The sequence below is a fragment of the Antechinus flavipes genome, chromosome 2 (genome assembly GCF_016432865.1).
Source record: "Antechinus flavipes isolate AdamAnt ecotype Samford, QLD, Australia chromosome 2, AdamAnt_v2, whole genome shotgun sequence".
Lineage (NCBI taxonomy): Eukaryota > Metazoa > Chordata > Mammalia > Dasyuromorphia > Dasyuridae > Antechinus > Antechinus flavipes.
The window spans coordinates 293575731-293590672 of record NC_067399.1 but is presented as its reverse complement, the minus strand read 5'-3'; the positions used below and the strand labels follow the sequence as shown (position 1 = coordinate 293590672).

The 14942-nt window shown below is 38.3% G+C and overlaps 1 protein-coding gene and 1 long non-coding RNA gene across 3 annotated transcripts in view; one reads left to right on the top strand and one right to left on the bottom strand.

Moving 5' to 3' along the window:
- Positions 1 to 14942, bottom strand: part of SLC24A4 (solute carrier family 24 member 4) — a 248904-nt gene that overhangs the window by 68630 nt on the left and 165332 nt on the right. Inside the window, exons 8-11 of one of the 2 annotated variants that reach the window (XM_051977362.1) lie at positions 12606 to 12631; positions 9086 to 9139; positions 7743 to 7885; positions 995 to 1164 (exon numbers count right to left, since the gene is read on the bottom strand). In XM_051977362.1, coding sequence (XP_051833322.1) covers positions 995 to 1164; positions 7743 to 7885; positions 9086 to 9139; positions 12606 to 12631 — 393 coding nt within the window. The remainder of the gene's footprint in view (positions 1 to 994; positions 1165 to 7742; positions 7886 to 9085; positions 9140 to 12605; positions 12632 to 14942) is intronic. The other variant, XM_051977363.1, reaches the window with a different exon arrangement.
- LOC127549385 (uncharacterized) lies at positions 6653 to 14528 on the top strand. Its single transcript, XR_007950567.1, has 3 exons — positions 6653 to 7026; positions 12830 to 12870; positions 14433 to 14528. It is a non-coding gene; the product is annotated as an uncharacterized LOC127549385 (long non-coding RNA).

The following is a 14942-nucleotide window of genomic DNA, read 5'->3' as shown; positions in this document are numbered from 1 at the left end:
CCTACAACTAGTATAGCATTTTAAGTTTTACAAAGCATTTAATATGTATTATCTCATTTGATTGTCACAACACTCTAGGAGGTAGATCCCTATTATTAAAGGACAGAGTATCGGATGTGGAGTCAAAAGACTTTAATTCAAATCCTACCTCAGACAAATAATAGTCAATGATCCTAGGCAAATCACTTACTGTCTGTTTTCATCAGTTTCCCCTATCTGTAAAATGAGGATAATAATAATAGTAACTATCTCTCAAGATTTTTGTGAGGATTAAATGAGGTTCTACATATATAGAACACTTTACAGCCCTTAAGTGTTATGTAAATAAGAACTATTAATATTAGAATAGAACACGAACTCTTTAGCCAGACATTTATGGCCTATCACAATGTGACTCTCCCTTATCTGATCTTGTTTCTCATTATCTACTTTAAATAGCCAAACAATTCCTAGATCTGGTCCTTTTTTCTCTTTTTTTTTTTTTCCCCATGGATTTATTGGATCACCTTCAACCTCTCCCTAACTACCTCACTCCCCTCAAATATTCCCTTTTTGCCTTTATTATTTGAAATCCTTCTCTTCTTTCAGGGTTCATTTCAGGAATCCTCTTACTCTTTTTCTCCATTGTCCCAAATAAAAGAATTGCTCCCTCTTCATATTTTCCTAGGGTACTCAGTTTGGGTCTTTCCTTGGTTCTTATTACCTGCCTTGTAGTAGTGTCTATTTCCAATTCTTGCCATCAAATTATAAGGGAAAGCACTTGATTGATTTTTTGTGGGGGTTTTTGGGAGTGGGGTGAGGTAGGCTAATTGTGGTTAAGTGACTTGCCCAGGGTCATGAAGCTAGTCTGAGACTAGATTTGAACTCAGATGCAGGAACAATACTCTACCCTCAACTTCATTGCTTTTTACCTTTGAATTCCTAGTACATTGCATACATAAGGCACTGAATATGTCCATTCAGCAGAACTGAATATGTCCTGAAGTGCACTTACCTCATTGATTATGATCCTGCTTGCCATCCGTAGTCTGGTCCTGGGCCCAAATTTATTAGTGATCATTATGCGTAATCCGGCCTCAGGGAAACTGAACTGGGGGGGACTGGAGTTCATGATTTCATCCACCATCACCACTGGATTTTTGCTATATTGCGGCTTCTCCTTCACTATTGATCACAATGTCAACAGTTAGCCTTGGGATTTCCAAGAAGGAACATTTCTATGCTGGTTCCATTCCCTCCTCCCAGCCCTACGTGGATAGTGCTCCCTGATCTCTCCCCATTGTCTCTCTCTGTGTTACTTGCAGTGAGTGAGCGTTGCCCTACAGACCTCAATGTGAAGCTGGCTCCTACTCTAACTGATGCTCAGTAAAGCATGTGAGAGTCTTGCAAGATATCTTCACAAAAACTCCCCAGAGGGAATTATTTCTCCTACAATGACTAACAAGACTAAGAGTGTGTCAAAACCCAAAAGTGTGAGGAAAAAAAGGGCAAAGCCTTGCCTGGTATGACCTAATAGTTTGAGCTCTTCTGGAAAGGTGTTTATCAGATGCTTCTGTCCATATTCTACACACTTTTCACCTTGTCCTCCTACCATTCCAATACAATTCAAGAATTATCTTAAATAAGCACACAACCTGGTATATTTAATTTACACATACGGGATGGGTAGTTAGCCACCACCATTATTAGAGTGCATTGGGAACATTTTAATTTTCTTTCTCTTTTCCCTTTTTATTTCTCACAATTATTATAGACCAGCTTATGTTTTTAAAAGGTCTTTCCTTTGATCTTGCACCAATTTGTATCAGTGGAGAAAGTCTCTATTCTTTACTTGCCTCTCCTTTTATAAGCAAAATTAGATTTTACATTCCCAGTATTCCTTGGAATGAAAATTTCAAGAAACAAGCTGGAGCACTCACATAGCCACATGTTCTGCACAGCCACTTTGACCTTTTCTTTTAGAAGAAAAAGGCAGAAGCATGAACAAAACATTTCATTAGGATATGCACCTACTTTCTTTCTTAAAGGCAACTATTGACTGAATACTCAATCACAAAGGATTTTTACTTTTATTTGTCAAACTAAAGAAAATAAATGTAACTATTTTAAATAAATAAATATAAAATATTAACTAACTTCTATATAAATGTAACTTTAAAAAAATTAACAACTGAACTTCACTAAATAAATAAGCTCAAAAAATAAAATGAAAAATTCTGTGTGGACACAATTCATAGCCCTGTGTAGGAGGGCACTTCTTTTGAAGTTCATAGGAAAGCAGCCACAGGTTAAAGGAGTTAGCGCTGGAAAGGTGCTTGATTGTCTAGTTCAATCTCCTCAGTTTTATAGACAAGCTGAAGCCCCCAAGAAGGGAAGGGATTAGCCCAAGATCACAGAGGTAGTGCCAATCTTCCCTTTAACATTGCTACTCTATGGTAAATAGGGAGGACATTCTCTTACTCCCAACCCTGAAGGCCCAATGGAATGTACAGACTCCTGAACACTGAATCTCATTATATTTTTCTAAATTCATATTTTATCTCCTCTAAGATACATTTTTCAGGGGAAGGACTGTGTCTTATTTATTTTTCTATCTCCCTGGAAACTAGCATATTCGATATATTGTAGGTGCTTAATAAGTGCTTGTGAATGAATGAACAGATGAATAAATGAATTCTACATGTGAAGAATTGTAAAATTTGGTCCCCAAAGCCCAGAATGGTTCTCAATGTTGACCAATTCCCTCATCTACTAACTAGAACACAAGCAGACTCGATTTCCCTAAAACGACCCCCATCACCTTATGTTAGTGATTAGTCCCCAATGTTTTCTGCGTGGAGAACAGATTCACACACTTAGACCACTACACAGCAAATCCATGCACATGTGGCCACACACACTAAACACTACACACACAAGTGAGCACACAGCAAGGCTCAGCAGACAGGAGGCATGTGGGGTTAGAAAAATGAAGCCGGAGATACCATGCACTGAATTGAGATGAGAACTGACCTGGAAGCAAGGGGCACATTCCGATGGGTTGGGGTTCACGTGTGTGTTTGTTTTAAATGTCGTGTTATTATTGCCTGGATGCAAGCGGATTACTTACAATTAAGAAGAGGAGGAGGAGGAGAGTTTAGGAGACAAAAGCAAACAGTGACCGCCAGAAATGATTAGTGTGCAGTGGGAGCCAGGGCCCTGGTCTGAAAAAAATAACATTCATTCCCCACGACCCATGACAGAGGGGACATTCTTGTCATCTGGCTCAAATGCAGCTGGGATGGTCGAGGCATCTCTGCTTATTTGCCAAAGGGATGCTGGAACAGGGATCTTAGAGGACATTAGTAACCGGGATCTTCTTGCTCCAGCCTACAGCTTTCTCCTTCATGCACATGCTTTGGCTGAATACTGATTTTTCCCTACTACCGTTAAGAGTCCCAACCATTGCTCTCCACTTCTGAGCTCCTGAGCTGATATTTCCCATCTCAGAACCTCCATTTTTCTCTCGGGAAGCATGACTATTAAAAGCAGCCTCTCATGTCTGACCATATGAAGCGCTGGTCAGTTAATCATATTCCGCTGGTCCCATGGAGAAGCAACAGGGTATCTTGGGTTGCAATAAAGAGTGGTCTTGAAGGAACTAGCCAGTCAGTCTTAGCTGGGCTGCCGGCTGCTAGAGCAGGATGGGTCATGGGAATGTCTGAAGAGATGACAAAGAAAATCCCTCCCTTCCTACCCTCTCCAGGATGTTTTTGGTGGTGTGGATTCTAAATTCTAAAAGGAATGTTAAACTATAGCCATCTTCTAAGTTAGGGTCAAGAGAAGGTACTCCCAAAAGTCAGTTACATTCCAGTGCAGAAAAAAGGGCATATATTGCCCAGGACTGCATTAAAAAGCATTATGATAAAGAGGGATAAATGAAAAGTTGACAGCTTTTTTTGAGGGGGGTGGGAAGAACAAAACACAGCATATTTGGCTGAAAAACATCTGGTGGTCATAGTGGACTTAGTAAAGTTAAATTTCTGTTCATGGTATAGTAAAGATATTTAAAACAGCAAGCACAGTCCTGAGATCCATACATAGCAGGAATAAGAATGAACCTTCAGTCTTCAGCACTGGGAAACTATTTGTGAGAGGGTAAGCTTTGCTTTTGAGTATTAATAAGGGCTTGAGACAAATCTCAGGATACCCAGTTAGTGCTCAGACCTCCTATTGCATAAGTGCCACAGTGGAAATTGATGGAGAAAATTTGTAAAAGAAACAGCAGGGAACTACCAAAAATGATCAGAGTTTTGGAAAATAGTCCCAAGGAGCAAAAGGGAAAGGAAATTAGTTTATTTGGCTTTAGTAAACAGAATCCTAATCAACATTCTGTAGCAATATTTAAGTGGAGGAATCTTATGGAAAGTGGTTTTCCTGCTTTTATTAAAGACAGAGGTCTAAATAGTAAGAGGAACTTTGATTATCTATTTGGGACATCCTTTTAAAAGAACTGCTTTATATTTCCACTGGAGGCTCTGCAGTGTCTTCTATGTGGTGTTAAGAAAAAGAGGGATGAGTCTACCTAATGAAAAGGAGTGTACTTCAGAGGTTCCTTTCTTATCTAAAGTCCTAATGCGACAAAGAGGGGATATATGTGTGTGGAGATTTTGCTCAATCCAAAATACAGAAATTAAGAGGAATCTTTGAAATCATTTCAGAAATTGAGGATAAGATCTATTTTATTTTTGAATTTGAAATACCATCATCTAATATGTTATTGTTCAGTCATTTCAATTGTGTATTATTTTTGTAACCTCATTTAGAGTTTTCTTGATAAAGATCCTGGAGTGGTTTGCCATTTCCTTCTCTAACTCATTTTACAATTTAGAAAACTGAGGCAAACAGGATTAAATGATTTTCCCAAGATCACCCAACTAGGAATATTTGAAGTCACATTTGAACTCAGTTCTTTCTGACTTCAGCTCTGGTGCTCTACCCATTGTGTCAGAACAGGTGTGCAGAATGGGGTGTAGAAAATTGTAGATAATTGTAGAAGTATTAACTTAATGTGAGTTATAATGATAATTTTTCTTTCTTTCTTTCTTTTCTTTTCTTTTTTTTTTTTTTGATGATCATCTTTCTGAGGAGACATTTATACAAATAACTCACTAGGATACATCTCTGCTGCTCATCAGTAAGCTGCTGCTGGCAACCTGGAAACACAGGACATCTCCTAACCCAAGCTTTGCCTTAGCAGGGACTAATAAAACTTTGAAGAGAGTCCATGAGGGTCAATGATATCAAAACAAGGGTACCAAAGCTTTAAGGTTGACCTGCTAGAATATTAAATGACATTAGCCAGGAGACAAATAATTTTCTTTCCTTTATGAAGAAGTTGTCTTGGAAACAGACTTTCTCCCAGGATGGAAAGCTTTATATTTTATGAAAATCTAGTAATGGGGCTTTTATAGTTTGGCAGTGGGTGTCCATGAAAATGATAAACACACGCCCACATCAAAGCTTTATGGCACGTGAGCTTCCTTTCTTCAGGACCTGGCCAACTGTTCTTTTTAAGCTGTACCTTCTGTAGCAGGTCTTGCTGTACTTTGTCACATAACTCCAAGCACCCTGTGTGCAATTTTCTTATTTGAAGGAGTTCCTTTAAGAAGTGATAATAATAGCAGATATTTGTTAAATGACTTTCTTAAGGTTAAATAATGAGTTAGTGGTATAGCCAAGATTCAAACTGTAGCAATTCGGTGGTGCAATGGATAGTGTGCAGGAGCTAGTCAGGAAGACTTGAATAGTTCAAATTTGGTTTCAGACGCTTACTACCGTATGATCCTGTTTGCCTTGTCTGTAAAGTGAGTTAAAAAAGAAATGGCAAACCACTTCAGAATCTCTGCCAAGAAGACCCTCCCATTGGGGTCATATAACAGTCAGATATGTCTGAACAACTCAAATTGAGGACTTTTCAGTCCAAGTCCAGAAGGGAACCAAACTTGACTGCTTTAAAATAAAAGGCTAAGGTTAAGGTTGGGGAGGAATTCTTTACCCTATTTAATAATAATTCACATTTATATAGTGCCTTAAGGTTTTCAAAGCCCTTTCCTCATAACCACCACATAGGGAAGTTTGTATATTCATGTACTGTTTCAAGATTTGCAAAACTCATTTGATGTCCCTTTCATCCCTAACTTTGTGAGAAAGGCTCAAGACTTATTATTCCCATTTTATAAATGAGAAAACTGAGACTCACAGAGGTAAAATCCCTGGCCATGATAACAAGGAGAGTGAGTTTAGGATTCAAATTCAGGTCTCTCCAAGCCCAGTGATGCTTCTACTATATCAGTCTGTTCCACTATCAGAATAGAAAGGTTTAAGGATATAGTACCCGCAGTGTTCAAAATGGGCATTTTATATATACTTATGGACTGAACTCGAAGATGAATTTTAAACTGTTTTTTAAATTCCTTATCAAATAATTCTTTTCTAAAAGTTTCCCTCTGGTGTCCCTGATTTCTCAAAGGCCAGGGAAACTTGCTAGGACATTTCCTATCTTGCAGAAAAGGCTTCAAGTTTGAGTCCATTGTGACTGCTACCTGAGGACCAGTCTAGCCAACCTAAGTGGAAATAAGAGGAACACAAGGCTGGCTGCCAGGGGATGAACTGTTCCTGGTCCCAAGTGACCTCTGAAATACTTTTATCTACATAGGTAGAGGAGCTCTGGGCAGAGTGGCCATAGTGACTTCTCACACAGGACAAAGATCAGTGTACACAGTGTTTAATAAATGACTGATTGAAAGCAAAGAATTCTTGAAGGGCTGGGATAGGTCTCCACTGACCTTTGGTGAGCCTGTCCTAGAGCAGAAGCTGCTTGGCAAACTGTTGGATTGCTAGAGAATGCTAAAGTCGTTCTAAATGGACCAGTGATTTAGATGGAGAGATGAGGGGCCCAAAAGACAATGAATCCCTCTTGTTCTGTAGACAAGAAGGCCGAGACTGAAGAAAAAAGCATAGTGTCCGAAGGCTCTAATCAAACAGGTCGGTGGCTGTCCAAGAGGGGAAAGGGACACTGGTCTTCAAAGACCTAAGGTTTAAACTTACAAAGCTTCCCTTCTTTGATCCCTGGCCTTCCCTCACTTTAATGCTTATACCCATTCCTAAAACTAAAAATCCATAGGGCCTATCTTTGCATATTATTCCTTGCCTAACAATCAAACTCAAATTCTGAGTTAGATTTATCTTTATAAATTCCCTGCATCCAAATGTCTCTTTTTAGAAGCACAGAATTTAGAATTACAAGAGAACTTAGAGATAAGTTAGCTGAACCATTCCTCTCATCTTAGAGAGAAACAAATTGAGTGGGCCTGCAGGGCTACAATTTAAACCTAATTCCAATGTTCTTTGAATTGTACCTTAGTACCAAGATTTCCTCATTTACTTTTTCATCACTGAATGAGATGTAGTAAGAAAATATGTCAAATGTCAAGTAGGTACTTAGATCTTTCTGAGAAGTTGGAAAGATTTTCAAAGATTTGATTGCAGGCCTTTTCTTCTAATCCTGGATCCCAAGTTGCCTCTCCACTTCCTTCCCATTAAAAAAAGCTCAGGTAACACTGCAAACATCCCAGTCTTTCCCATTTATTTTGACCATTAACAGGCTAAGGGCCATCCTGATACAATGACAATTTAGGGGGATTTGTGTGTGAGTTGGTGTATTTCAGTATTTCCTCCAACTCCTGTCTGCTCAGCCTTACCTTCCCATAGCAATGGCACGGAAGGATCATCATAGCTAATGTCATAGTAATCATTACCATCCTCCAGCTCACTGTTCACTGTGTTTCCATTGGCAATGTTTTTTTGTTTGATTGTAAAAAAGGCTTGCATCTTCACATTGTACCTAAAAAAGACCAAGAAATGGGTAAGTACTCTGTGACTGACAAGAAGAAAACAGCAGCCTTCTACTCTCTAACCTCCAGTTCCACATGTTGGGCTGAAAATCACTCATGGTTTCCACGGGACATGAAAAATATGTAGGATATTTTTGTGGCAAGGGCAAGTTGAGGACAGCAAATTTGGTACTTTTTTTAAACCACAGATTTTTGTTTAAAAAAACCACAGATTTATCCAATGTTAGCACCAGAAAGGTTCTGAGCATTATCTGGCTCAAACCCTCAGTTTTATAGATGAGGGGAGTTGGTTGATCCCGAGTCACACACACAATAAGTGGTAAAATTTGTATTTAGAACTCAGGCCCTCTAATGTTGAATTCAGTTCTCTTTCTCCCTACTCCATATAAGCAGTCTTGACACTTGCATCAGTCATGAGCTACCCTCCCTTTTTCTATATTCAAGGTGAAACTGGCTTTCCAGTTTAAATGTCCTCTGTAGGGAGATTATTTGGGACTATTTACTTCATAATGCTCACATTTATCTATTACCTTTTTCATAAATCAGCATAGGAGTGATTTATGCCCTCACAAAAACCATCAGAGAAGGTTTTATTTGGAAGGGGAGCACAAGTGGGCAAGATAAACCAAAAATGTGCCTCTGCATCTCTGATGAACTGGCATTCTAGTTCTACCCAGGGTGGTGGGAGGGGAGGTTAGATCCACTTTAGACAAAAAATTTTAGGGCTGCTGAGAGCCTTTTTTGTCCTTGAGGGAAGAAAGGTCCTGGGGCAAGACTGCCCTTCAAAGTATCATTCTCCCCCCCAGAGTTAGCTCATCTTGAGGAATAGGATGGGAAAAAAAAAAGGAAGTCACTGGATTTAGGGAATAAAAACTTTTTGAATTAATTTCTGACTCTGAGCAAGAAAGAGGAGGAGTAGAGAATTATCTGGGCTCATAATCTTCATTCAGAACTATTTTCCAACTTTCCAATGACTATCCATTCAGCAATATTTTCCTTGGAAATTTGGAAATATTGTTTCCCTTCCCTTCCCAACAACCCCCACCCTCTCACACACACAATTTCTCCATGTTTTGCCTTTGCAAAAATGTCTGACAGGATTCATTTTTGAGCTATCTAGAAGACTACAGGATGATACAAACTCATGAAACCAAATAGCACAGAACAAATAAAAGATATACAGAACTTACTTCATGATAAGTATATAAAATGCATACATAATGATGAGCACGAGACCTTCCCACCTCAAAGAAAGAAACAGGAAAGTAATTAATCATGTTGTCCAGGAGTTATGTTGTATGTTAAAGCCAAACATGAATAAACTAAACTGTTATAATTCATCAACAAGCATTTATTAAGCACCTACTGTGTGCAGGCATTCTGCTAGTCACTGAGCTGACAAAGACAAAAGGGAAAAAGTCCCTGCTTTCAAGGGTCTTCATACTATTGCGCAAGACAACCAATATGAATGTATCATATGTACCTACCAAAGAGTTACACGTTTTGGCGAAGGGTTACTTGGAGATTGGGAATCTTGAATCTTGAAAGTCATTTGAGTCTATGGGAGGTACTTAGTGGCTATTACGATTCAATGAAACCTACTGTTATTGTTCAGTCACGTCTTATTCTTTCTGAGCCTGTGGGCCTCAGAGGTTTTTTGGTAAAAATGCTAGAGTTTGCCATTTCCTTCTCCACTGGCAAACGGATTAAGTGACTTGTCCAAGATCACCAAAGTATGGCCAGCTGAGACTGGATTGAACCTGGGAATCGGGTTCCACACTCTATCACAGTGCCAGCTGATGACTGCTTTTCATTTAACTGATGACTGTACAAAGCTAGTGGCGGCAAGGTTGGTGATGGATAGAAAATTGGCCTCAGAGCCGGAAAGGTGTGGATTCCAGTCCCAGCTCAGCCTCCAGCTGAACCATTCATTACGCACGGTGGTTAACAACATCTCTGAACTTGGTCCCTCTAGTCCTCCGAGGACATACTCGGGGCATCCTGGGCAAGTCAGTTCCCTACTAAGAAGCCTAAACTTCAGAAAAGATGCAGTCTTGGGTGGCAGGGAGAGTTCAACACACCTGAAAGTTCCAGTGAAATCACTGGCTCCGTGTTGTCCCCCCCAAGCATCCGCCCGGCCAGGCTCACCTGCATGACTATGGTGGGGGTGACCCTGAACAAGGAGGTGCAGATTTTAGTCAGTCCTAGCAAGCTGGAAATACTGTCACATGTGGGCCCCATGGCTGTCCTCAGAGGACCAGAGAGACAAAGGTCGGAGATGCAATGAATCCTTTATTAATTCTTGAAATCTATCTGTGCTGGAGGAGTGGAAGGTGTAACCCTACTGATGAAGTTTCTTAAAATATCAAAATAACATTTTAAATTTATAGTTAAAAATATAGTTATAAAATTATAAATTTATAAATATATAGCAGGGGTCCTCAAACTTTTTAAATAAGGGGCCAGTTCACTGTCCCTCATGTTGGAGGGCCGGACTATAGTAAAAACAAAAACTTTGTTTTGTGGGCCTTTAAATAAAGAAACTTCATAGCCCTGGGTGAGGGGAATAATCATCCTCAGCTGCCGCATCTGGCCCAGGGGCCGTAGTTTGATATATAGTTTATAAAATAGAGTATATTATTATATATAGTAAATTTATAATTTACTATTAGGTAAATAGCAAAGGGTAGTGTAATAGGGTATTGAGCCTTAGTAGAATGTTTTCTCCAATCTCTGAGACTCTAGCCCACACATTCTGACTTTTAAGTCCTATACTAGTCTTATTATGCTACCCTGCTACTCAGTAAGGAATCTAGCTTAATCCAGAGTTGAAGATGGTAGTATTACTTTCAGGCATTTTGCCAATCAGCTACATAACCTGTTGCTAATACCTCAGGACCCCATGAGTGTTTCTGGGACCTGAGCCCAGACTGTTCACACCATGGGACTTATTTGAGATTCTAGTCTTCCAAAAAGGGTTAATCATCCTTATCTTAGAGATAACACCCACTGGGAGGAGGGGAAGGAGAAGGGAAAATTAGTCTCAAGTGTTTTTCTCTCTCTTTTCACCTTTAGGGAAGACTTCATTTTAAACCCCAGGCTATCAGAGACTCCAATGAGGTCTCTAAACTGGCTAGGATAGAGTGTGAGGGAAAGGAGGACCTAGAATTGTCCTAAGGAGTCAGGTTGGATTCCCCTCAATCTCTTTCTTTAACCCTGAAAAGGGATACTGACTATCATAAGATTCTAGGCTGTACATCAGATCTACCAATAATTCTGTTGTGGGAGTTCGTATTAAATGACAAATTGGGGTCCAAATTCCCAGAAATGGTCATAAAAATTGGTTGGTATAAAATGGAAATGTACTAGTCTCCATTGTGGAAGACATTTATGATGTGGCTTCCAAGAAAACACCCTTTCTTAGATAGGTCAGACCTATGCTTATTTTTTCTCATAGCAGATCACTGAAAAAGGCAAAAATTCTCCATTTGCTCACACAGAATTTTAGAGCTGGAAGACATACAGTGATCATTTACATAAAAAACTGAGGTTGCGTGAGAAATAGCCCATGGTCCTGCTTCTGATCAGTGACAGACCTGAGACTCAAACTGTGATCTGCCAGAACTTGCATTTATATTTTATAGTTTTCAAGAACCCAGGCCGAGGCATGGAAGCCCAGCACACAGTAGAAATAGCTCCTGGGCCTATAATTTCAGTGGTACAGACAATGTGACTTTTCCATTATATCATTTTACCTGTAAGACTATACATCAAAGAAAAGGTGTGGATCTGTACTGGCAGAGGGAGTTCACTCATTTGGATTTAAAGTCAGAAGACCTGGTTTCAGGTCTCGGGTATATTATTTACTTTCTTTGTGAACTTGGAAAAATCATTTACTATCTCTGGGCCTACATTTCCTTAAAAAAATAGGAATAATAAAATTTGCTTATCTCTTATTTAATTATCTCAGAGAGTTGGGAGGAAAATACTTTATAAATCTTCAAATATTAAAATAAGGCAACTAGATGGCACAGTAGATCGAACACTGGACCCAGAACCAAGAAAACCTGAGTTCAAATCCAGCTTGAGGCACTTCCTTGCTGTATGATCCTGGGCAAATCAATTAACCATTGTATTGCCATAGATGGCTCATCTGTAAGATGGAGATAATAATAGCACCTATTTCTCACAGCTATTTTTAAGATAAAATGAGATACTATTTGTAAAGTGCTATATAAAATGTTAGCTATAACAAATTTTTTTTGTTTTTATTTTTAATTGTAGGACAGTATCATCCTGACAATGGACAATACTCTTTACATTATATTACACTGCCATTGATGATGGGGAGCTGGGTTTTCTTAGTCAGTTGGCCCAATTACTATTTTCCCTAAAATTGTATCATGTAGAGTATGCATTTGAATTTCCTTCTAAGACTATTTCTTAAACACTTGAATAGTGCCCTGAATAAGTACCAGGTCCCATTTTAAAAAGGAAACCATATTAAAGAATATGATTTCTACTTGGAATAAAAACAAAGTCACGATTGTTTAACATAGTGCAGTTTTTATTTTTAGAAGGGACTTTGCTAAGTTTATGTTGTTAATCAGAGAGGAGATTTATTGAGCTAAAAAGGGATCCCAGATACTAGCAAAGAAAGAACAAAGAAAAATGCTATACCACAGGTAAAAACAAATTGTAAAAACTTACCATACGATTTCCTCATCATAGATGAACTGGAAGACAAAGAAAGAGATGAAAAAAAAATCCACTCATCACTCACCATAAAATAAAAGACAGCATAGAATATACAGTATGTAAGGAATCACAGACTTGCTGAATGTTGGCTTTGGAAAAGAGCTTCTCATTTTGAGAGCTAGAGCTCATCTGATATCAGAGATTATCTCCTTCAATTCCATCTATTTTCTACACAGGAATATGGAGGCGCAGAAAGGACCGGGTCTAAAGTACCACAGTAAGTGATAGAATATAGAATGTTATGTACTATTTTCATATTTGGTCCTCTGTGCTTCATTTCTCAGAATGCCATCTATTCATTCTCACTAAATCTCAATGTTTCTCAAGCTTTCTGGGTTCAGGACACCTTTAAAATTTCTTCATGGACATGAGCACCACTCCCTGTCCAAAGAGTTTTTACATTTGCTTTTGTGCAAATTATATCTCAAGAAATTAAAACATCTTAGTATTATTCTGAAAATAGCTTTGACCTCACAGGGCCCTTGAAAGAGTTTTAGGGGAATGCCAGGGTCCCTAGACTCCACTTTGAGAACAATTTCATTTTCCAAATATTAACTATTATTATTAACTATGATCATTTTCCAACTCTGCAGCTATATTAAATGGCCCTGAAAGAAACTTGGGACAGCAGTAAGACTTGCAAAATGTAGCCCAATTACATTATTTTACATGCAAAATTAATGATTAGGGCATCATTATACTTCATAATCTGCTGTGGTTGGCAAAAAAGCTAATGTTCTTGTTTGAGCCTAGAGATTTTTTTTTAAAATTAAGTTAAAAAAGTCAACAAATAATTAAATAATCATTAAGTGCCTACAGTGTACAAGGCACTGGGGATACAAAGAAAAATATTAAAAGCCACAAAAAAAGTTAATTGAGTTTGTTTTAAAAAATCATAGAATGTTAGCTCTAGAAAGAAATTTCTAGAAGAAGTCTTCTAGTCCACTTCTCTCATTTTGCAGATAAGCAAACTGAGGCACCAAGAAATTTGAAGGTTTAGGGGCAGCTAGATGGCACAGTGGATAAAACACTGGCCCTGAAGTCAAGAGAATCTGAGTTTAAATGCAGCCTCAGAGACTTTAACGTGTGCTAGCTGTGTGATCCTGGGCAAGTCACACAAAAAATCATGAATCAGAACTAATTTTTTTTGACCCTAAATCTAGGGCTTCTTTCACTATATCATGCTACCTAAAAAACAAAACAAAACAAAGCAAAACAAAAAAAAAAAATAAACAATCCTTGGAAAACACAGAGAAAAAAAAAAGTACCATTCCCTCAATTGATTTAGAGGCAAAAGGATCCTAAACTATCACCTAATTAAACTTCCCCATTAGTTCAGACTTCTCAAAGACAAAGCATGATAAATATAAGCTTTGACATTTCTTGCCAACTTGAAAAGATCCAGGGAGAGAGTCACCTATTTTGTAGATTGTAGGGAATAAACAGCAGTACCAGGATTCAAAATCAGGACTTCTGACTTATATATGTGACTCTTTCTACCTCACCTAATTGTCTCCTAATAGTTTTCAGGAACACAGGATTCTAATGCTGGGTATAATAGTATATTCTTATAATCCCTACTACCAGGCAGTCCCTCTGTGGAGGGATTTGTGAAGGGACTCATCTGCTTATGGAAATGCTTAACATTTTATATAGAATCATATGCAAATTAAGAGTCAATAAGCTCAGGTGAGGGGTACTCTATGAGAAAAGTATCTTTTTGACTTCTCTTTTGGTTTCTTGGAAGATGAATAATTTTTGTTGTTTGCTTCCTTCTAGATTTTCCATTGTGAATTGGATAGCTGATGTGGTTGGACAATGACCCCTTAAATTGGGACATGTTTTTTCCTAGTGGTTACTGACAAATATTAACAATAAATGTGATTGGTAGAATGTCTAATTTTTCTTTCTTAATTTATATTTCCTAGGCTCTCCTGAAGTCCTTCTGCAATATCTCATCACATTAGGGAAGTAGTGATTTTGTTTTTTTGAAGGACATATCAAAGGCAAACAAATTCTGGAAGATTTCACAAACAAATGGAAAATCTGTGAGCAGGGCCCCATAAGCTGTTATCTGAGAACTATCATTGGTAAATATGAAAAGTACAGATATAGGATAACAGATTTTTGGATCATGGCCAATCTCAAAAATCATCTACTGAACTAGAAGAAGAATTGTCATCCTCATTAGTTAAGGGGGAACTCATAACAATGAAACCACATATCCTTTAATTATTAAAGTAAATAAATCCCAGTCAAACATCAAGACTGTAAGGTGAAACTGAAGTT